The following is a 22,944-nucleotide window of genomic DNA, read 5'->3' as shown; positions in this document are numbered from 1 at the left end:
CAGAATGCTCCTTAGAAGCAAGGATGGTGAGATTGTGTCTTATATACTTTGGACATGTTGTCAGGAGGGATTGTTCCCTGGAGAAGGACATGATGCTTGGCAGAGTGCAGGGTCAATGGAAAAAAGGAAGACCCTCAACGAGGTGGATCGATACAGTGGCTGCAATAATGAGCTCAAGCATAACAATGATTGTAAGGATGACACAGGACCGGGCACTGTTTCGTTCTGTTGCGCATAGGGTCACTATGAGCACCGAACAACAACAACATGCATAGATAAAATTCTGGAAGGATATACAATGAAACAATTTGATTATCTCTGGTCTATGTGCTTTAAGTGATTTCTACTTTATTCATTTTATTTGCATCCACAAGCAGCACGCAGGGAAGCAGCAGTTAAAAAATCAAAGGACTCTTTGCATTGGGCAAATTGGCTGCAAAAGACCTTTGTAAAGTAATTAAAAAGCAAAGAGGTCACTTTGAGTACTAACTTGTGCCTGACCCAAGCCACGGTATTTTCAATCACCTCACATGCATGTATAAGTTGGACAATGAATAAGGAAGACTGAAGAAGAATTGATGCCTTTGAGTTATAGTGTTGGCAAAGACTATTGTATATATCATGGACTGCCAGAAGAATGAACAAATCTGCCTTGGAAGAAGTACAGCCAGAGAGGTCCTTAGAAGCAAGAATGGCAAGATTTCATCTCGTGTACTTTGGACATGTTATCAGGAGGGATCAGTCCCTGGAGAAGGACATCATACTTGGTAAAGTACAGGATCAGCGAAAAAGAGAAAGACCCTTGTCTTAGTCATCTAGAGCTGCTATAACAGAAATACTACAAATGGATGGCTTTACCAAAGAGAAATTTATTTTCTCACAGTCTAGTAGGCTACAATTCCAAATTCACGGCATCAGTTCCAGGGGAAGTCTTTCTCTCTCTCTGTTGGCTCTGGAGGAAAGTCCTCTCATCAATCTTCCCCTGGACTAGGAACTTCTCTGCGCAGGAACCTGAGGTCCAAAGGATGTGCTCTGCTCCTGGCACTGCTTTCTTGGTGGTATGAGGTCCCCTCTCTTTGTTTCCCTTTCCTTTTACCTCTTGTAAGATAAAAGGTGCTGACGGCCACACCCTGGGGAAACTCTCTTTACATTTGGTCAAGGATGTCACCTTAGTAAGGGTGTTACAATCCCACCCTAATCCTCTTTGACATAAAATTACTATCACAAAATGGAGGATAACCACACAATAGTGAGAATCATGGCTTAACCAAGTTGACACATATTTTGGGGGGACACAATTCAATCCATGACAACCCTCGATAAGATGGATTGACGCAGTTGCTGCAGCAATGGGCTCAAACAGCAAAAATTATGAGGATGGCGCAGGACCAAGCAGTGTTTCCTTCTGTTGTTCGTAGGGTTGCTATGTGTCAGAACCTACTTAAAGGCACCTAACAACAACATTCTTTTTCATGTTGCTTGAAACTATGCAGTAAGCATGTATCACCTGTTTAATCATAAAATACAGGTCTCCGAGCTTGAAAAAAAGTTAAAACATGCCAACTTTAAAAACAATTGTTTTCTACATAAACCAGAACCAAACCTGCTGCTATGAGTCAATTTCTACTCCCAGCAACCCTATAGGACAGAGTAGAACTGCCCCATAATGTTTCCAAGGAGCGGCTGGTAGATTCCAACTGCAGACATTTTGGTTAGCAGCCGTGCTCTTAACCACTGCATGACCAGGGCTCTGTTTTCTTCATAAAAAAAAAGAGGTATCTATTTCTATCATTCTTACAGAAGAAATATCTATAGACTTTAGAAAACAGAAAACTTATATTCACCTCAATTCCTATTATCCTACCAGCCTGACCTACATTGGAAGATATAGGGGACATTTATCCAAGTTAATAAGAGTTAGATTAATCCTCTTCATTCCTCTCAATCCAAATTGGTTTATTCATATGTGACCCTTATTTCTCCAGATTGTATCAGACACCTGGTGGAAAGATTGTAGGGGTAATTGCAGGCAAATGTTTACTCCAGACCTGTCAGCTTGAAGCCAACCTGAAATACTCGGACTTATAAATGATTACAGCTCTTCAGGTTCTCAGAAGTAGTCTGGCTTTTTCCAGTTTTTATCTTCATCAGGCACTGGCCTGGTAGGAGCTATTACTAGTGTGACCTCAATCTGCACCATTCTCTTAGGCAGGCTCAATAATCTTGGCTCCTGGTCTCAAAAGGAACACATAACCCTCTCCTGAATGTGAAGATTAGTTTCCATCCTTTTCAGGGACCCACTCCCCAGAGGTGGAAGCAGTTTTCAACTCTATTGATGGGAGAACTTCATTACAGTGGGGACCTCTCAGTCCCACACTCCCCTTTGATGTTTCTCCCTGGGATCATGGGGGAGCTAAGGTGGATAGCTAGTGCTTGGGCTGGGGCCTGGGGTGTGGGAGGAGCAGCACTGACCCCAAAGAGCCAGGTCAACAGAGCATTGAGCTGGTACTGGGAAGAAAGGAGGGGCTGCAGCCTCTAATTAGTCAGGCCCAGGCAATTTAACAGCTGCCCGATTGTCTATTAGGTCCCTATGCGTGGGAATCAACTTGAGGGCAACAGGTTTGGGTTGGGTTGGGTTTGGTTCTCTGTACAAGCCTTTATGACAGCACCCAGGACTAAGAAATCTAAAATACCTTCCTTCATTCTTTGGCAATTTCCCTCCCACCGCCAAGAGAAAAAGAAAACAGAAACAAACACTGTTCCACCTCTTCCTTTTCACTGTGCCAAATCTCATTGCTGCTTAGTTAAAACCACTACTTTCTCTTCTGGAAAAAGAAGGGAAGGGAGCCTTTTCTGTTGTTACATGCAGGGGCCCCTCATTTTGCACTAGCCATATTTTTACCAGTTAACTCACTGTCCACTGCCTAGGAGCTTAGGGGAACCTCGTGCTAACTGGACTTCCAATTGCCTGCCCTTGTATCTTACCCTTCCTTAGGTAAATGGGTATATGAAGCACTATTTTGATTCTCAAGACTAGAGCACACAGGCTTCTGAAACTGTAGACCTAAAAGGGATTTTGAAGAACAACCAGTCCAGTTTCTTCGATTTTTGGATGAAGTTCAAGGACTTTAAGTGATCTGACCAAGAATACAACTATTGCATGTAGAAATCTTCACCATTTAGTCTAGGAATAATTAGGACTTCTTCCTTTTGTGGCTTGGTTTCAATCACTGCTTTCAGTACCTTCATCAGTGGAGAAGTAGGGAGAGAAAAGGAATCTCAAATTAGTCATTCTTTGTAGTTGTTGATGACTCGGATGTAAGGTTTTTTGTGATAAAGGAAGTTGAAATTCGTAATTAAAACCAGTAATTAAAAAAAAAAACAAAACCTCTGTATCTACTTACCATTTCCCCATTCTCACGAATATTTAAGAGTTTACAGGATTTAGCATATGCACCAATCAGCTGTGTGGAAAAAATGGGTAAGAACTATGGATAATACAACAAAACAGCTAGTTGAAAATTAAACTAATTTGATTTCTGAAAATAATCACACAGATCCTGAATAGTTTCAGTCTCAACTTTGACAAACTGGGTCCTACCTGCTTTTGGAAAAGGCCCTCTCTTCCATGGCTGAGCCACTCCTGTTTCACTGGAATTGAACTTCCTATCCATCTTCTATAGTTTTTCGTGACTTGGAAGCATGATGCAGTGCTGGTGGCTGCATGGAGTTGGTGAGATGGGAAAGGTTTAAGACCTGCCCACGAAGCTTGGACGGCAAGATGGACCTGGCTGCCAAGGTTGACTCCAGAGGCTTAGCCAGCTGGGACAAACACATAACTACCCGTGTAGTGTCCAAAAAAAGGACACAATAATTTCAGTTCTAGAATTGGTGAGCAATGGGTTTCCAATAAGACAGGCTGGGCACAGTAGAAGGTAATTCAGATGGTGGTCACCACTCAGGCTGAAGGGTAAGGTATGGGACAAAGGTTAAAGAATAGGCCAGGGGCTCTAAGTCTGGGACCACCATGCCCATGGAAGCAGCAGCTGGAAAATCAAATGATATACTGCACTGGACAAATCTGCTGCGAAAGACCTCTTTAAAGTGTTAAAAAGCAAAGATATCACTTTGAGGACCTAAGGTGGGCCTGACTCAAGCCATGATATTTTCAATCGCCTCCTATGTATGTGAAAGCTGGACAATGAATAAGGAAGACCGAAGAATTAATGCCTTTTGTCTCAGTTATCTAGTCCTGACATAACAGAAATACTACAAGTGGATGGCTTTAATAAGGAAAAATTTATTTCCTCACAGTCTAGTAGGTTACAAGTCCAAATTCAGGGCGTCAGCACCAGGGGAAGGCTTTATCTCTCTGTCAGCTCTGGAAGAAGATCCTTGCGCTCAATCTTCCCATGGTCGAGGAGCTTCTCAGGCGCAGGGACCCCGGGCCCAAATGACGTGCTCTGCTCCTGGTGCTGCTTTCTTGGTGGTGTGAAGTCTCTAACTGTCTGCTTGCTTCCCTTTCCTTTTATCTCTTAAGAGATAAAAGATGGTCCAGGCCACACCCCGGGGAAACTCCCTTTACACTGGATCAGAGAGGTGACCTGAGTAAGGGTGGTGTTAAAAATCCCACCCTAATCCTCTTAACATAAAATTACAATCACAAAATGGAGGACAACCACAATACTGGGAATCATGGCCTAACCAAGTTGACACATATTTTTGGGGGGACACAATTCAATCCATGACTCCTTTGAATTATGGTGTTGGTGAAGAATGTTGACTATGCCATGGACTTCAAAGGAATGAGCAAGTCTGGCTTGGAAGAAATACAGCCAGAATGCTCCTTGGAAGTGAGGCTAGCAAGATTTCATCTCACGTACTTTGGACATGTTATTAGGAGGGACCAATCCCTGGAGAAGGACATCATGCTTGGTAAAGGGTCAGCAAAATGAGGAAGACACTTAACAAGATGGATTGACACAGTGGCTGCAACAATGGGCTCAAACATAGCAATGATTGTGAGGATGGCACAGGGCCAGGCAGTGTTTCATTCCGTTGTATGTAGGGTCATTATGAGTCAGAACTGACTCGATGGCACCTAACAACAACAACTAGTCTGGGATAATTTGGGGACAAAGACTAATATAAAGCAAAGTTCTTCATAGATGGGAAAAGGAAAGAGATGGTAATACATCCATAATCATTCTGGGTTCATCCCTGCAGACACCATAAGTTTAGTTAGCAACATCAATACTTAGAGACTAATTAGCCCCAGGGGTTATCACTAGGTTGGAAGAACTCTCATTTTTCAGCACTCCTGGGTGCTTTTACTAGATGATGTCATTAAATTCTCAATTAGTTTTACCAGGTGTATTGAAGGAATTGGCTTTTGCAATTTCAGGGTGTAGGCAAGAAATTCATGGACAAAGCTATCATGAAGGGTAGACTGGAAGGTCTTAGGTAGCAGCTGAGGCTGTAGTCCACAGACAGAATTTCTTCTTCCTCAGGGGAATCCCAGGCCTGTCAACTGATTGGATCAGGCCCACCCAATTACCCAGGATAATCTCCTTTCCTGGAAAATGTAGATTATCCCTGATTATAGATGTTAATCACATCTACGAAATTCCTTCACAGCAACACCTGGTTTAGTGCTTAATTGAATAACTGTGTACTCTAGCTGTGATGGTTAAGATTGCACGTAAACTTGGCTGGGCCATGATTGTCAGTGGTTTGGCAGTCATATGATGTTGTGATCACTTCCATAACGAGATTTGATGTAATGTGATCAACTACATGATGGGATCTGCTGTGAGTAGCCAATCAGTTGAAACGAGGTTCCTTTGGGGCTGTGGCCTGCACTGAATAAAAGTGGACATTCTGGCAAAGCTCGGGGGTTTTTGCTTGCTCTGTATCGTGCAGCTGGCTCTTGTTCCCTCACCTCTGGTTCTTGGGACTTAAGCTAGCAGCTTACCTGCTGTCTTGCCTGCCGATCTTGGGATTCATCGATCTTTGCAGCCTGTGAGCAAGAGCCTTGCTCTCTGACCTGCTGATCTTGGGTCTGCCGGCCCATGCAGCTACGTGAATCAGGAGAAGCCTCTGTTCTAACCCATGGACTTGGGACATTGCAGCCTCTACAACTGTGTGAGCCATTTCCTTGACATAAATCTCAGTCTAAGAGAACCCAGCCTAAGACAATAGCCTAGCCAGGAGCCCTGGTGGTGCAGTGGTTAAGAGCTCAGGCTACTAAATAAAAGGTTGGCAGTTCAAATCCACCAGCTGCTTCTTGGAACCCCATGGGGGCAGTTCTATTCTGTCCTATAGGGTCACTATAAGTTGGAATCAACTTGATGGCAATGGGTTTGGTTTTTTTTGGGGGGGGTTTGTAAAGCGTAACCATGGAACCTTGTGGTGCAGTGGTTAGAGTACTTGGCTGCTAACCAAAAGGTGAACAGTTTGAGCCCATCAGCTACTCCACAGAAGAAAGATGCGGCAGTCTGCTTCCATAAAGATTTACAGCCTTGGATACTCTATGGGGCAATCCTACTCTGTCCTGTAGAGTCACTATGAGTCAGAATTGACTCAACTGCAGTGGGTATAGCCTAGCAAAGTTGACATAAAACTGGCCATCATACCAGGTAAGCTTCATTGCTCTGATTTTAGATCTGGAATCTGAGTCTCTGAGAGGTAAAGACTCTGGTCCTTTGATACAGGCTGTGGTTTTTGCATTATACCATGTCTCCTGGAAAGGAAATAAATGCATTCCAATCATCTGTACGATCTAATGTTTCCAAGATCTTAGAAAAGTGGGAGAGAGAACCAAACATGTATTATTTGTCCCAGATAATTATGTGTAATCTGCAAAGAAGTGAGACCAAGTCTTCTGGGGGAGAACTCTGGGTCCACTTGAGGAAACTGGTATGACAGAGATTGGAGAGGTAGCATAAGGTCATACAAAGACAATAGGCTTTGGAATCAGGAACACTGCATTTGAATCATGGCTTTGCCACTTTGCAAATGCTGAATCTTAGGCAAATTGCCAAAGTATTTTTTTAATGCACTTAATTAAGGTATAATTTGCACACAATATAATGTATCCATTTAATTGTATATCTCAATGAATTTGAACAAATTTATACACCTGTGCAGTCATACACATAATTAAAATACATATTATTCACTCTTGTTGACCGATATTTTGGTGGTTTTCAATGTTTTGCTATTGCAAACAAAGCCACTGCGAACACCTAGTAAATATTTCATGGTGCAGATGCAGGAGACCTTTTCTGATGGTTCATACCTTGGAGCAGAATTACTGAGTGTGCTCATCTTCTACCTTAATTGTTGGTGTCAGATTGCTGCGAAATGGAATGGCATCATTGGTTTCAGAAGTATAACTTTTTTTTTCTCCCCTTACATTTTTAATACATATGATATTCTCCAGTATCTTGAATTATCCCATTTTAGTGCATTGGACTACTTTTTTTTCTTTCTATATCATGGGATACCTTAGTGGCTATCTCTTTGTCTTGAGTGAGCCTGTTTTCTCCTTTGAAGCATATTTTAATATTTATTGGACACAGAGAAATGACAGTGAGAGGAAAGAAATAAACACATATATACAGGTATTTGTCACTTTCTGTCATTGTTTTTTGATTTAAGGTAATTTTTTCTTGGTAATTTCTTTCTCACTTGACTACATATATAAAGCGATCAGAATTTTGCATTTCATACGGGCATTGGAATATATCCCCCTTTCTTCTCACTGGAGAAATCCTAAGATCAGGGGAGTTGAGAATAGTTTTGGTAAGTAATTAGTTTAATTAGTGTTTGGAAGCTCTGTCCAGTAAATCCTTGGAACTTGCACTTGCAGTACAGAGAAGATGCTACTGAATGATGCCACTTTTGCATCTTACAGCACTGCTTTATTTTTATTCAATGCCCACCTAAGAGGCTCAGTTGCACTTGGATACACACTTATAGCGGCTCACTGAAGTTTCCCTGTGTTTTGGGGGAAGAAGCTACATCAGTAGATCAAAATTTACACCCTGTTGATCTAGGAAATGCAATGACAACACAATAACAAACATGAGATCATATTTCCATTTTGTTGACGACAAGGGGAACATTTAATCCTAAGCAGAGCAAGAGAGAAACAAGAGGAAATAAGATGCATGCTGACTGCGGTGGTAGTGTTTTCTCTTGCAGTTCTGCTCTGCAAAATCCAGATAGGAAATGAATAATCATTTACTTCTTTCACTTTCCACACTTACCTTTTAAATGTCTCAGAATCAAAAGAAAACCTCAGTTGGAAAGTATATTTTTCTTGACTCAAAGAATGTGGTTTAAGTGAGAATGTGCGTGAGGGTAAAGGTGAGTGGGGAGAGCTTTGTGGGCACAAAGAAATATTCAACATAAAAATCATGGAAAAAAATGATACTTTCTAAGTTGTAAGACAGAAAGCTCTGGGGAAAGTGATTTGTGTTGGCTACAGGTTCCTAGAGGACTGGACCGCACAACCTGTCCTTTTGTTTATTGATTAGGCTGTTCAAAAATGTTACAAACAGCCGTGGAGTCTGCAAACAGTTCCCTTTACTTCTTGCTCTAGGGTCTCAAGACAACAGTCAGATTTTCCTGGCATGCACAGGAAAGGTCAGCCTTGGTGTTGTTCCACGAAAACACGACTACAAAAGCTTTTATGCATAAGAGGTCATAAGGAAGTTTTTAGGAGTTTTCTTCTAACTTATGCCTTTTATTAATGGTTAACAAGACCTGAACCTTCTTTGGAAGAAGTTAGATATTCTCTTATAATGCTTTTGAAAAGTAAAACTTCTACTCACTTGAATTAAAATAATAATTTATTAATCAAACAGATTCTTGAAACTGAACACTTTCTTCTCTTGAATATTCACGTCTCCCTTAGATTCCTGCATTGCCCTTGTTCATAGCTGCCCTTGCCTGCTATCAAGTTCTCTGCCCTCTGTTCTAACTTCCCTCCCAGCACTGACTTTCTGGTAGGCACATCTGCACTTCAGCCTCCTCACCAACCCCTGTCATTGCTGTGTCAAATATCATAAAACCTTAACATTCTTAAGTGGCACTTCCGTCTCACCCTCTCCTGGCTTCTGTAACTCTTACAGCTGCTGAATGAGTGACCTTAACCTAGGAGAGGGTCAGTGTGCTCAGGGTGAGAGAAGTGTATCCTGGCACATGATTCACTTTCTAATCTAATGACTTCATTTCATTATCCCAGAGGAATCCAGCGGGCATATTGACATTTTGTTTACTGGCACCAGAGAAAACAGTGTGTTGCTGTATTAACATGTCCCAGCTGAATTTTGATAGGGTACTGAGAGACTTGTTAGATAGAGGAACTAATCAGGCCTTCCCAAGGCTTAACAGGAGCACACATCACCCTTATAAAAAAAACAAAAACTCAAACCAAACCTGTTGTGTGGAATTGATTCCGACTTATAAAACAAGCTACTTTAATTAGCTTTTTTTCCTCCCCCTTAACCTGGACTTCAGTAGATAAAGGTCAACCAGGTAGCAGCCCAGCTTTCCTGGAACAAGATCATAATCTTACTTGAAATGTTGTTAATGTATTATAAAAGAAGCCAAACCTTTGAGACCTCTTCTATCTTCTGCACAGACATTTAAAAAAGGCATTTACTCTTAGGAGTAGCTGCATGTAATTTACCCTTATCCCAATCCCTTCAAACCTCCCATTTAACCTGCAGGCATCAGAACCTTGACTGTAATTTAACAATGGGGTGTTGTGAAGAAAATTCTTCCAAGCCCCCACTCCAAATTAAAAAGCACCTTGATCTGATGTACATGGCTTCACTGGTCACATTTTCTGCCTCAGACCTCTGTCCTGTTTGTTCCTGCTGGGAATTGGAGAGATTTGCCCAGAGTCTTCCACCTAATTGGACTTTTGGAAGAAAAAAAGAAAAAGGAAGGGAAGGTAGGAGGGATGAGATGCTTCATATGGCTGGTTACACCACAGTATGTAGCTCATCAAAGAGGAAGTGACATGAAAATAATGAAACAGAAGGACTAAGCTCTATGAATTTAAAGGTTCTGTCTTTATTTGGCGCCCTGGTGGCAAACTGGCTAAGAGCTTCAGCTGCTAAACAAAAAGGTCTGCAGTTCAAATCCACCAGCCCATCCTTGGAAACCCTAAGGGCAGTTCTACTTTGTCCTATGGGGTCTCTATGAATTGGAATCGACTTGATGTCAATGTTTTTTTTTCTTTTTTGTCTTAATTTAGATCAAGTCACCATTAAACTACTTCCATTTCCCCACCCTTAACTAAGGTGGAAATAGGAACGCAAAGTTGGGTCACCTTTCAGTAATTTAATCAATGGCTTCGGATTAACCAAAAAAAAAAAAAAAAAAAAACCCGTTGCCGTCAAGTTAATTTTGACTCATAGTGACCCTATAGGACAGAGTAGAACTGCCCCACAGGGTTTCCAAGGAGTGGCTGGTGGATTGGAACTGCTAACCTCTTAGGTAGCAGCCAAGCTTTTAACCACTGTACCACCAGGGCTTCAGATTAGGTGGCCCCAAAAAGGGGGAAACACAGCAGGGTGTAGATAGGCTTCATGGACAATGTCTGAGAAATTTCTCTATTGCCACCTGATCCCAGTTGGAAATTCACTGACCCCAAACTGTGTCCTGACTGAACTAAACAGAGGATAATAGTCTCTGGCTGAAGATTTTATAATTGCAGCTGAGACAGAGTAGGCCATGTGCATGTTTAGAACAGTGACAGCATTGTGAATTATAACAGAAGTCCTACTTGTCAGTCACACAAATGTTTAAGACCATAGAAAGGGATCTGATTTGGGAAGGGGGTCACAAAATCAACCTTTTGGTTTTTCCCACTTTGACCTGAATACAAAGGGACTGGTGACTACCTTGTTGTGGGATGCAGTCCTTTTAGTACCTACTCAATCATTAAGGGAGAGAGAGAAAATTCCTGTCTGGAATCAGTCCTACCACTTTCTAAAAGAAGTAACCTTTAGTCCTCATGGTGAAGAAAGCAATGTAAATACCAAGCCAGAGAGTTTTTGCTTTGTTTGCTATCATCACTTTTCTTCATTTACCTTTAGTAAATGCCTCAGTGTCGCTCTGGTAAGCAACATTAAAAAACACGGCTCTAATTTGACAGTTTTTATTGACATTGTGGAAACCCTGGTGGCGTAGTGGTTAAGTGCTACAGCTGCTAACCAAGAGGTTGGATGTTCAAATCTGCCAGGCGCTCCTTGGAAACTCTATGGGGCAGTTCTACTCTGTCCTGTAGGGTTGCTATGAGTCGGAATCGACTCGACGGCAGTGGGTTTTATTGACATTTAAAATGCCTCTATCCTTTGAACCAGCAATTTACTTAAAAAAATTATTTTTTAAATGTGGAAAATGACCTATTTACAAGGATAATCATAGCAGCATTATTTGTAACGTTCTAAGAATGAAAACAATCTAAATGGCCATCAGTAGGGGATTGATTAAATTACGGTACATTTATACAATGGGATATTAACCAATACAAACTAACCCGGTGCCATTGATTCAGACTTACAGTGACCCTATAGGACAGAGTAGAACTTCCCCATAGGGTTTCCAAGGAGCGGCTGGTGGATTTGAACTGCCGACCTTTTGGTTAGCAGTGATAGCTCTTAATCACTGTGCATCAGGGCTCCAAGAGAATATTAGGCAACCATCAATTAAAATGTGCCAGATCTCTAAATACTGATAAAGAAGGTACAAAACAATGTGTATAGAATGCTACTGCTTGGGGCTGAGGAGGATATATGATTTTATATGTGTGTAGAATATCTCTGGAAAGATATTAAAAAAAAAAAACTGGTTGCCTCTGGGGAAGTGACTGGGTACCTAAGGGACAAGGATGGGAGGGAGACTTAATTTTCACTATCTATATTTTTTGTACCCTTTGCATTGTGTAATATGTGCACTTATTATCTCATAAAAAATTTAAATAATTATACAAATAAATGAAATCCAAGAAAATAAATACACGGGTCTGATGGACAGACATAAAGGAGCTCTCTGAAATATATGATTGAGGAAATGCAAAAAATGGGGTGCAAGTTTAAAGTCCAGTCCCAGATCCTGTTTTTTTCCATCTTTTATTGATCCACTTAATTAGTTGTTAAGAGATTGACTGTATCATAGATTGACAGGATGCACCAGTAACTCTTAGGTATATAATGCTTATCAGGCCAAGATGAGGCCCCTATTATTCCTCTAACGGCTATAGGTTTATAAGCATTTGACCACAATACATAAAAATAGTTGAAGTGAATATTTTCCTCTCTTCTTTGTGAGCCCTTTAACCACAGGACCAAAGAAATTCCTGGATATAACAGAGATGGAAGAACTCCACTTAGGCTTTTCTGGTGAAATGTAGAAAAGAGAAAAGCAACTATTTTGACAAAAATAAAGGTCTGTGGTGGCAGGTGGCATGGTAACCATATACGATTTTGTGACACAAAGGTGTAATTGCATAATTGAGTCAGCCACTGTTTTGGAAAAAGAACAGAGAAGCTTTATATACATACTTTTATAATTTATCTTTACGTACTATGAACTTACTTGCCTTCCCCACTACACTGAGCAACTTAAGTTCGGCATTGTCATTTTTGTATCCTCAGTGCCAAGCACAGTGCCAGATGCACCATGGACATTTTACAAATGGTTTGTGAACTGAATTCAAAAACAAAAGTTTGAAAACAAATTGGTTAAGACAGTTATTAAGTTTTCCTGATAAAGCTAAGCACCTTCTCTTCAGAAAAATAAACAGATCCATGTACACCAAAATTTTAATTCAGGGTAGTCATGAGACATCTTCTTCCCCTGCGTTTTTCATAGACCCTCCCTCCTACGGAACCAGAAATTCTAGATTAAGAATTTGTAAATTTAGACTAAGTAGTAGAGGGATCTTTTGGAAACGCTGTCTACACCGCTCCCCCCGCAACTTTTCTTTTACAAAAGCATGTTTCTTTCATTGCCTTCATGCGGAAGCCCTTTCAGTACACTAAGGAAAAGGGACCTTTCATGTAGAAATCTGTCCCTAGCAGATGGAAAAGTCCTTCTCTATGTGGAGTTAGATTCATTTTCAAATTAGACATTTTGCAGTCACTTTAGAAAAATGCATCTTTATAGCAAAAGATAATTTTAAAGAAGGTATACTTATTTTACAAATTCGATGAGTTATTTACTATGAGTCAAAGACTGTGTAGGACAGAGGATAGAAACAATGACTCAAAGAGATCACAATATGGTAGGGTATGTGCATAATAAACCTGGGCTCTCGAGTCAGATTTTTGCCTTTGTGTATGTGTGATGAAGACAGTGGTGGGTGGAATGGGCAGAGAGCAACTGTAACTCCTCTAAGGGAAGAAAACTAGCCTTTATTCATTCTCTAAGACTCCTTGGTCACTATGAGTTGGAATCGACTCAATGGCAATGGGTGTTTTGGCTTCATTATATATACAGTCACAAACAACTGTTACTCTTCCATCCTCAGCTCCCAAATTACCCACAGGACGACTGATAATTCACCTCTGGATAAGCTCTGGTTGATTATAGGTGGGAAGATAGCACTTAAACTGTAAAGGAAGCTACATTAAGAGGGAGTTGCAACCACCTAAATGCCATTTCTGAGATCTAGTAATATAAACGTTTCACCTGAGTGATGTTTTTCCAATCATCTTAAGCTTTGGAGGAGTCTTCAAAGTTGATCTGGGACTAATGTCTAATCAAAGGAGGAATTCCCTCTGTAGCATCTGTGGCAGTCACAGGTTTTGGCTGAATACCGTTAACAGCTGCAGAATCTACCGTTAAGCAGTGATATTAGAAACCTCTTCCAACCATTTTTCTAAGCTTTGCCTTTTAAAGCAACGCAGAATACATCTACTCCCTCTACCATACCCTTTAAGTATCTGAAAACAGCTATCACATGTATTTCTGAATTTTCTCATCTTCAGACTGAATTTCCAGAAATGTTTTATGTATTCCTCTTGAAAAATATTTTCAAAGTCACTGCCATCCTGTTCCTGCTCGTCCGAACACTCTATACTTGGCCAAAGTCAGCTTATAACGTGGCAGCTAGAATGGAACATGATATTCTAGCCGTGACTGATCTTACCATATCAGAGTACAGAGGGTTTATTCTTTTGATCTGGTCACTTGCTTGTATCAGCACACTTTTAAAAGGCTTTAGTTCTTTCCTCCTAGGTGTGTTGTACTGTGGGTTTTATTTGGAATTTGGTGAAATTAACTGCCAGGTCTTTTTTCCTCCCCAAATACCACTATCAAGTCAGGTTTCCCCTTGTCTTAATTTCCTAGTGCTGCTTGAACACAAATAGCACAAATGGTGGCTTTAAAGAGCAGAAATTAATTTTCTCACACTTATGGAGGCTAAAAGTCCAAATCAGGTTCTTGGTGGTGTCGATCCTTTCCTTGTTGGTAGCCCTGGGCATTCCTTGGTTCCTGGGCGTTCCTTGGATTGTAGACAATTATCACATGGCATCTGTCTTTTCCCACATGTGTCTCTGTGCTCATTCCGCTGTTTTTATAACTCAGAAATGATTACATTTAGAATCCACCTGCTGAGGTATAAGGAGTCCCAGTGGCACAGTGGTTACGTATTCGGCTACTAGCAAAAAGGTTGGCAGTTCAAACCCACCAGCCACTCCACGGGAGAAAGATGTGGCAATCTGCTTCTGTAAAGATTACAGCCTTGGGAGCCCTATAGGGGCAGTTCTACTCTGTCCTATAGGGTCACCATGAGTCAGAATTCACTTCATGGCAATGGGTTTGGTGTTTACTCAGGAATATTCTAGATAACGTAACAAAGAAAATCCTCTTTCCAAACAAGATAACATTTACAGGTATGGGGAGGCCAGGATTTCAATACACATTTTTTGGGGACACGGTTCAAACCACTAACACCCTTTCTTTTACTGTGGCAACAGGATGAGTCCCATTTCACCTTAAATTTGTCTCACCATTGAAATGATTTTATATCTTAATAATGTTACCCTATGTAACCATTCCAGCTGTTATCTGTACATTCAATAATACCTTTCTATGGAATTCCTTGTGTCTTTGTCCAAAACACTGAATCACTATTCGACTCCCTCAGGCGGGGATGTTTCAGTAGCTAGGAATCTACCTGGCTCCACTATCACCCAGTCATATCCTCCATCTTAGCCACAAAGATGTCAATAAAGATGTCGAGTATCTTGTTGGTTTCAATGAACACTGTTTCTTTAAACCACTCTTAGCCATACAGCTTCTCTCATCACTGTCTAGAGCACCATGCTGGCTCCGCCCTCCAAACTTCTCCCATTACTAATGCTAGAGACGTTTTATGAAGAGAGTAAAAGTTTAGGTGAGCCTCCAGACTTTATGAAATAAGCAGCTAGAGTGGTGCCAGCTCATGTGAGCAGAAACAAGAGAGCTTGTTTTAGATTCACCCCTTCCCTTTTCCTGTACATAAATACAAGTAGTCCTCAGGTTACAAATGAGATCTGTTCCTAAGTGTGTCTTTAAGAATTTGCAGGTAAGTTGGAACACATGCATAAGGTTCTTATTTAGCCTTACCTTTTCTTTTTGGAGTCATGGTGGTGCAGTGCTTAAGGGCAAAATGTTAGCAGTTTGTATCCACCAGCTGCTCCTCGGAAACCTTATGGGGCAGTTCCACTCTGTCCTTTGGGGTTGTTATGAGTTGGAAACAACTTGATGGCAAAGGGCTCTTTTTTTTTTAGTGCAAGAAAAGGCTCGAAGCCAATGATTTAAAAGCTGCATGTGCAGCAAGCGAAGGTGACTGTGATGATGAATTTTTAGGGGTTGGTTCAATCGTTTCAAAGTAAGGGCAAATTTACTAACGTTAAAGGGCAAGTACCAGTTGTCTGTTAAGTCAGAGGTTAGTAACGGGGACTTAATTTCAGATGCATCAGGCCTTTATTTTATCAGGAAAGGGAATGACAAGGTGAATCCAACCAAATAAAAACTCAAGAATCACACACTGGTGAGGGTGGGAGAGGTTGTGTTCATTGCCTCAGTCTTTAACAGTTTTTTTTTTTTTTTTTACAAAGCCTCTAATTATACCGTTTCTGTGGGTATGTTGGGAAAGACTATTTTGATCTAGTATTTACATTTGATAACTTCTTACCATTTACCTTGGTAAACTTGATATTAGATTATCTCTTAACTAGGTGGATTTGCTTCCAATGAAAATTTCCCCACTAAAGATAACTGAAAATTTAACTTTGGACATTGTTTTTCAAAGAAAATGAAAATGTGTGTCTTTTTTGCTTTTATTCTCACCAAATATTCATAAAACAAGACATATTCAATTGCGAGGGGCTATCCAAATTCAGATGAGAGATAGGTGTCTTAAGGGAAGAGAGCAGTTTGGTTTCTACGTCTATTCAAAAGAGATAGGGTTTCTCTTTTAACACTGTTTGGGGCTTAGTTAACTAAGCTTAAATCCGGTTTGAGGGATTAGTATTTTATTGCAATTTCCTCAGAGCACGGAAATTTCTTCTTGTGAATGAGAAAAAAAGAAAAAAATGGCCATACATAAACCAGCTAATCCAGTGGGGGGGCAGAATCTCCACGTACCTTTAATTCATACACAAAGGGTACGGGCAAAATAGAAAATTAAGTCATTCTCTGTTAAGGCTTTTAAAAGTACAAAAACATATCAGTATTTTTCTTTAAAAAGCTATTTTCTCAATTTTAACCTCTTATACAATGTTTTTTATACAATGTAGTTTGTTAAGTCTAAAGAGCTACAGGTATCCATCTTTAATCATACTAGCTTTAAAAAAAAAAAAATTTTTTTTTTTTTTTTTTGAAAGGCACAATTTTGGCGTTAATAACTCTTAATAATCCGGAACAAAACCAAACCCACTGCCTTCCAGTTGATTCCAATTCATAGTGACCCTATAGGACAGAGTAGAACTGCCCCATAGAGTTTCCAAGGAGTGCCTGGTGGATTTGAACTGCCAACCTCTTGGTTAGCAGCCGTAGCACTTAACCACTACGCCACCAGGGTTTCCATGCTTAACAATAGTTTTTGTTATTTATCTTGGAAACATGCAACATTTATACTAGAGGGGGAAAAAAATCTGTATTAGGTAGCATAACATCAGGTCTTTTTTTTCTCTTCTCTGAAGTATCTTAAAATTAAACCTCTAGGAATCATGCCTGATTTATTATTACTAGCAGAAGATGTTTAAGAACTTACCCTTAGCAAAATAACAAGACCCTGAAGACCTGAAGCATGAACTGTGTGGATCACTAAGCAAGACAGACATTATTACATGTGGCCCAGTCCATATATCTGAAGTTTGCCCAATTACAATTTTTATAGCTATCCACTATTCAGGAAGCCTCAATGACACCTATGTTCTGATTGAAAAAAACAAAACAAAAAAGCAAGCAGATGGATGGCCACTATCAAAAAGGTTTTAAAAAAAAAAAGTTCTTTTGAATTATGCTAAAGAATACTTTTTTGTGTGAAAATTTAATTTTGTTGCTGTTCTTTGGTAGATTTTAAATATTAGATATGGACCCTAAATAAAAAGAACGCCATAGTGCTTTTGCTCTCATATGCATTTCGATTTTAACATTAAATTATGAAAGAAATATGAGTTCATTTTCTTGGATGATACTGTAGCTTTATTGTGTGCAGCAGTTATTAATTTTTCCATGTGAAATAAGTTAGGATTTAACATGATAAAGTTATCGTTGATGTGACACATTGGGTGATAGAAAAAGCTGAAGAGAGTTTTCGTTGAAACTAGAAACAGAACAGTCTAAACAACAACAATAAAAACGAAGATACAAGAAAGTGATTACAGGTTGCTAAGACAACAAAAACAGCTTTAGGGACCAAAGAAGTTGACACTGAATTGAATGTGGGGGAGAGAAGGCCTGGACAAATTGTCTCAGGAGAGAGGTAAGATTTCATGTGGAAGTTTAAGGTATTTGTTTAGCAATAATAATCTTAGAATTTCCTTCTGAGTCTCTAGAGCTCTTCACTTTTCCTGTTATCTATAATTTTATTACTTAGCATAATAATTCTTAGTAAAATCAAAGTCTATTTGGACAAAAGGATAGGAAGGTTCTAATTTTGTCCTTGGCCAGTAAAATAACACCTCAGATACACACTGGGAAGCGACTAGAAGATCTATGCAAAATACATTCAAAGGTTTTTTTTTTCTTGGTTTGCTTTGTTTTTGGATTATCCTGTCTTGGCTTCCGTTTTGAACCGATTCCTAGAGGAAAAACAAGTACCGTGAGTTTACTAGTCCGCTGCAAATTTGAACTTGGGCTTATAGTACACAGAGTTATAGAGCGATCCAAAGGTTAACTTAAAAAAAATCACCAGACAAAATAGGCTACTGAAGAGTCTCTTCCCCATGGGGTCTCAACAGCTGGCTTCAAACACTTCTGTCCAGAACCTACTCCTCTTCTGGAGTTTCACAACTCTTTGTACTGTACCTCAACTGAGCTTTCTTCCTATGGCACCCTAAATAGCCATTTGTGACATGTCTACCTGACAGTTTGGGTGAGGGGGGCAGTAAAAGAGGCAAAGTCCCTATCACTTATTTAAGAAGGAAAAACAGAAAAATATCCTTGGACTTGCTTTAGTGTTTTAATCTGGCAAAAATTTCAAAAAGCGACAGTCTTGATTATGGCAGTGAGAATGGGCTAATCCTCTACTACAATATAAAACTTGCTCTATACATTAGGCCAGTTCAGTTAAAACTCGTAATTGTTTCTTACTTTCTGACTGGGCTATAGACAGAAAAGACAAACCTAAACAGAGGCACATAATTCAAGTGTGGCAGAAAGTTGGAAATCACAAGGCCTCATAGACAAAGATAAATGCATTACTGAGGTATATTCCCCAGGCCCTAAGGTGTGCAGACAAAGAGGTCACACTGTACTGTATGAACGAAAATCAAACTTGATGCAGGGTCCAAGAAAGTATTTACCAGAGGAATATGTAGTGATTCATGTATCAGTTCAGAAATCCCAAGTACAAAACTTCAAAATACAAGAAGGATCAAATTATATAATGTATATGATTCAATTTAAAAATTCTTAGCCCTCTTACATTACATTATCTAGATTATCATAGTAAAAAAACCAAATTACATTCATATGAAACTTTTATAAAAAGAAATCAAATCCATTTTAATGAAATTTTATAGTACAATTATTTTCTAGCGGTCTTAGGTCACAGTATTTGTTATTCCATTTACATCTGTATCATTTTTAAAATTGAGAAACAAAACAAAGTCAATAGAAATTTAAATTTTGATTCACAAACTCCCTTCAGTTTCTAGACCAGTAACACATGGTGATGTCGACTTGTCCTCCAGACATGGACTGCTACCAAAGATCCCCAGTTTATGAAGCATGCAGGCCTCTACTCATTAGGAACGCTTTTTGGTTTGGCTCACGTTTCAAGAAATTCTGGAGCATGTCCATGCCGTCCAGAGATCCCCCAGGTTTCAGGATTAGGTTTCTGTATTTCATTCCAACCTAATAAAATGAAACATACCTAATAATTCATGGTTACATGAATTTTCCAAATCTCTAGATGCAAAAAAAAATAAAGGAGTAGGAGCAAAGAGAAAGCGACTTCAGCTTTACATTGTCTGGATGTTCTTTTACCTAGACTACAGCTCTGTAGTGTTTGTTCACTTATTTATTTTGTTAGCTAAGAGAATTGGAGCTTAAAACTCAGGTCTTTCTTACGTTTCCTCTCTTACATCTCCTTATATTCTCAGCAGTGAGCTAATAATCTGAGTAAATAGACAAACAAAAATTAACCAAGTGGAATGTATAACATACTACTTTTTGATGCTCCATCGCAAATAAAATTTCAAAACGGTTAGAAAAGCAAGTGTTACAAATGCTACAATCAGGGCTTCTGTAAACCTGGAAACAATGGTACAGCTATTGTCAAAATGGCTTCTACTTACAGACTGGGAAAAAATCTTTGGAAATGACATAACCAATAAGGATCTAATCTCTAAAATACATAGAAAACTTCAAAACTCAACAATAAAAAGACAAACAACCCAATTAAAAAATGGGCAAAGGACATGAACAGACACTTCACCAAAGAGGACATTCAAGTGGTCAAGATACACATGAAAAGATGCTCATTAGAGAAATCCACATCAAAACTATGAGATATCATCTCACCACAGCTAGAATGGGACTGATAAAAGAAAAACAAATATTGGTGAGAATATAGAGAGACTGGAATGCTTATCCATTGCTGGTGGGACTGTAAAATGGTATAACCACTATGGAAAATGGTATGGTGCTTTCTCTAAAAACTAGAAATAGAAATACTTTATGATCCAGCAATTTCTCACCTATATATATACCCTAGAGATTTAATAAAAGAGACCTGGATAGACATACGCACATCTATGTTCACTGCAACATTATTCACAATAGCAAAAAAATGGAAACAGCCTAAGTGGCCTTCAACTGATAAATGGATAAGCAAAATATGGTATATACATACAATGGAACACTATGCAACCATAAAGAACAATGATGAGTCCACGAAACGTGCTATGACATGGATGGATCTGGAGGACATAATGCTAAGTGAAATAAGTCAATCACATAAGGACATACATTTTATGATCTTCTTTTATGAGAAGGTAAGGATACATATATATATACACACACACACAGACCAATGTCCATTGGTGCTTACCAAGGATGTGTGGGGAAGGAAGGGAAATCACGCTCTAGATCATAAACCAAAACTAAACCCATTGCCATCGAGCTGAGTAGATACTTAGAAGCACACAAGAGAAAAGGGTGTTTGTGCTAAAGAATACGACATATATAATTTGGCACCAACAATAAATAAAAAATGAGTATATGCTCACATATGTAGGTGTATAGGCATACATGTATATGGGTAGGTACTGGTGTGTACATATGTGTGCACAGACAGAAGTATCTGCATATACAGGTACACACAAATATGTGTATGCATGTATATATATTCATAGAGGACACAATTACAGAGACTTCTCAGACATAACCAAGCACCTTTTGAGATTGGTTATCTGGGTTTGAAGGCTTAGGACCTAAGTCACATGGAACAACTCAGTCAACTGGCAACTCAAAGTTCATGTTCTGCATCCTAGTAGAGTAGCATCTGGAGTCATAAAATCTTGTGAGCAGCCATCTAAGATATGATTGGTCTCTACTCCTCAGGTGCAAAAGAGAAAGAAGGAAACAAAAGTTTCAGACAAGAAATTAGTTTACAGGGCTAACAGCCCACACAAGCCATGGGACCATGTACCTTGAGACCAGAAGACCTAGATGGTGCCTGGTCTTATAAGGGCCACAACTGAGGGACCCTGATAGAATGGGAGAAAAACGTGGAACAGAACTCAAATTCTTAAAAAGTCCAGATTTAGTGGAGCAGTTGAGACTAGAGGACTCCCTGAAGACTATCGCTCTGAGAAACTCTTTAAACCTTGAACCAAAACTGTCTCCTGAGATCACTTTTTAGCAAAACAACAGACAGACACACAAAGGATATTACTTGTGAGTACAGTGCTCAATTAAAAAAACATCTATATGAGACCAAAAGGTCAACAATTTCTACAAGCTAAGATGAGAAGATAAGGGAGCAGGACAACTACAGTACTGGAGAGGGAACAACCAGAATGCAATTAAAGAGAATGTTGACACATTGTGAAAAGTGAAAAATGTAACTAGTGTCATTGGACAATTTGTGTAGAAATTGTCGAATGTGCTGTGTAAACTCTTGTTGAAAACACAATAAAATGTTATTTAAAAAAATGGCTTCTGCTGTGTTTCTGCTGATGGGAGCAGTGGTGATCAGTGGTAGAATTCTCACCTTCCACGCAGAAGACCTGGGTTTGATTCCTGACCAATGCACTTCATGTGTACTGATTCCCCATCTGTCAGTAGAGAACTGTGTATTGCTATGCTGCTGAAGAAGTTCCAATGGAACTCCCAGACTAAGTATGACTAGGAAGAAAGGCCTGGTGATCTACTTCTGCCCACTTGAGAAAATCAGCCAATCAAAATGCTATGGATTACAATGGTCAGATCTGCAACCTGTCATGGGAATGGCACAGGACCAGGGATCCGTTGTGCATGGAGTTGCCATCAGTTGGGGGCAAACTCCACGGCAATTAATCATAACAAATGGTTCTGCTATGGTTTTATGAGGGGATCATAAAAGAACCCTCTTCTCTGTATATGCTAGTAGGAGAACAGGACATGTCCCATGGTGTAGGGTAGGACATTTTTGTGGGCCCAGTAATGGGAATGAGGACCTCTGTAAAGTTTTCTGTGGGGACAGAGGTCTTGAAGTCTAAAACATCATAGTTCCTCTGCCTCTATTTATATAAATGCAGAGGCAGATAAAGTGAAACAAAAACAGTTGTTATTCAATATCAGTGACTAATTTCCACTTCCTTTTGATTGTCCTCTGAGGGATGCAAGAGAATTCAGTGAAGAACAATTCTTAATAAACACAAACTAAGAAGTGCACAGAGTAGCACTCTTAAATTTATATCCATTATGTTATTTGATCAATGGGACTAAAAGTCTTTTTGACTACAAGGAGACTAGATAATTTCTAGAGACTATAGTTATCTTTCAACATATAACAATGATTTTGCTTGGTACAATCTTAAAAATAGGTCTAGTCAAACTGTTAAGGAAAATAAAACATGGATGAATGAAATCTTCTAAGTGAGATACAAAACTGATGTCCTACAGGGTGATAAAATCAAAATCTCTGGGGTCATTTCTTAGTTAGAAACAAAAGTCATGTGTAGCTTATCAGTCATCTACAGGCCAACATCTAACTTCAGT

General features: G+C 39.5%; 1 protein-coding gene across 2 annotated transcripts in view; it reads right to left on the bottom strand.

Annotated features, from left to right (window-relative positions):
• Positions 1–17,746: 17,746 nt before the first annotated feature.
• NLN (neurolysin) overlaps positions 17,747–22,944 on the bottom strand; it is a 139,816-nt gene continuing 134,618 nt past the window's right edge. For both annotated transcript variants that reach the window (XM_049864676.1, XM_049864684.1), the window contains one exon: positions 17,747–19,593. In XM_049864676.1, coding sequence (XP_049720633.1) covers positions 19,459–19,593 — 135 coding nt within the window. In that variant the 3' untranslated portion in view covers positions 17,747–19,458. The remainder of the gene's footprint in view (positions 19,594–22,944) is intronic.

The sequence above is a fragment of the Elephas maximus genome, chromosome 2, assembly GCF_024166365.1.
Source record: "Elephas maximus indicus isolate mEleMax1 chromosome 2, mEleMax1 primary haplotype, whole genome shotgun sequence".
NCBI classification, from domain to species: domain Eukaryota; kingdom Metazoa; phylum Chordata; class Mammalia; order Proboscidea; family Elephantidae; genus Elephas; species Elephas maximus.
The sequence above is the reverse complement of the archived record's forward strand: the minus strand, read 5'-3'. Positions and strand labels throughout refer to the sequence as shown.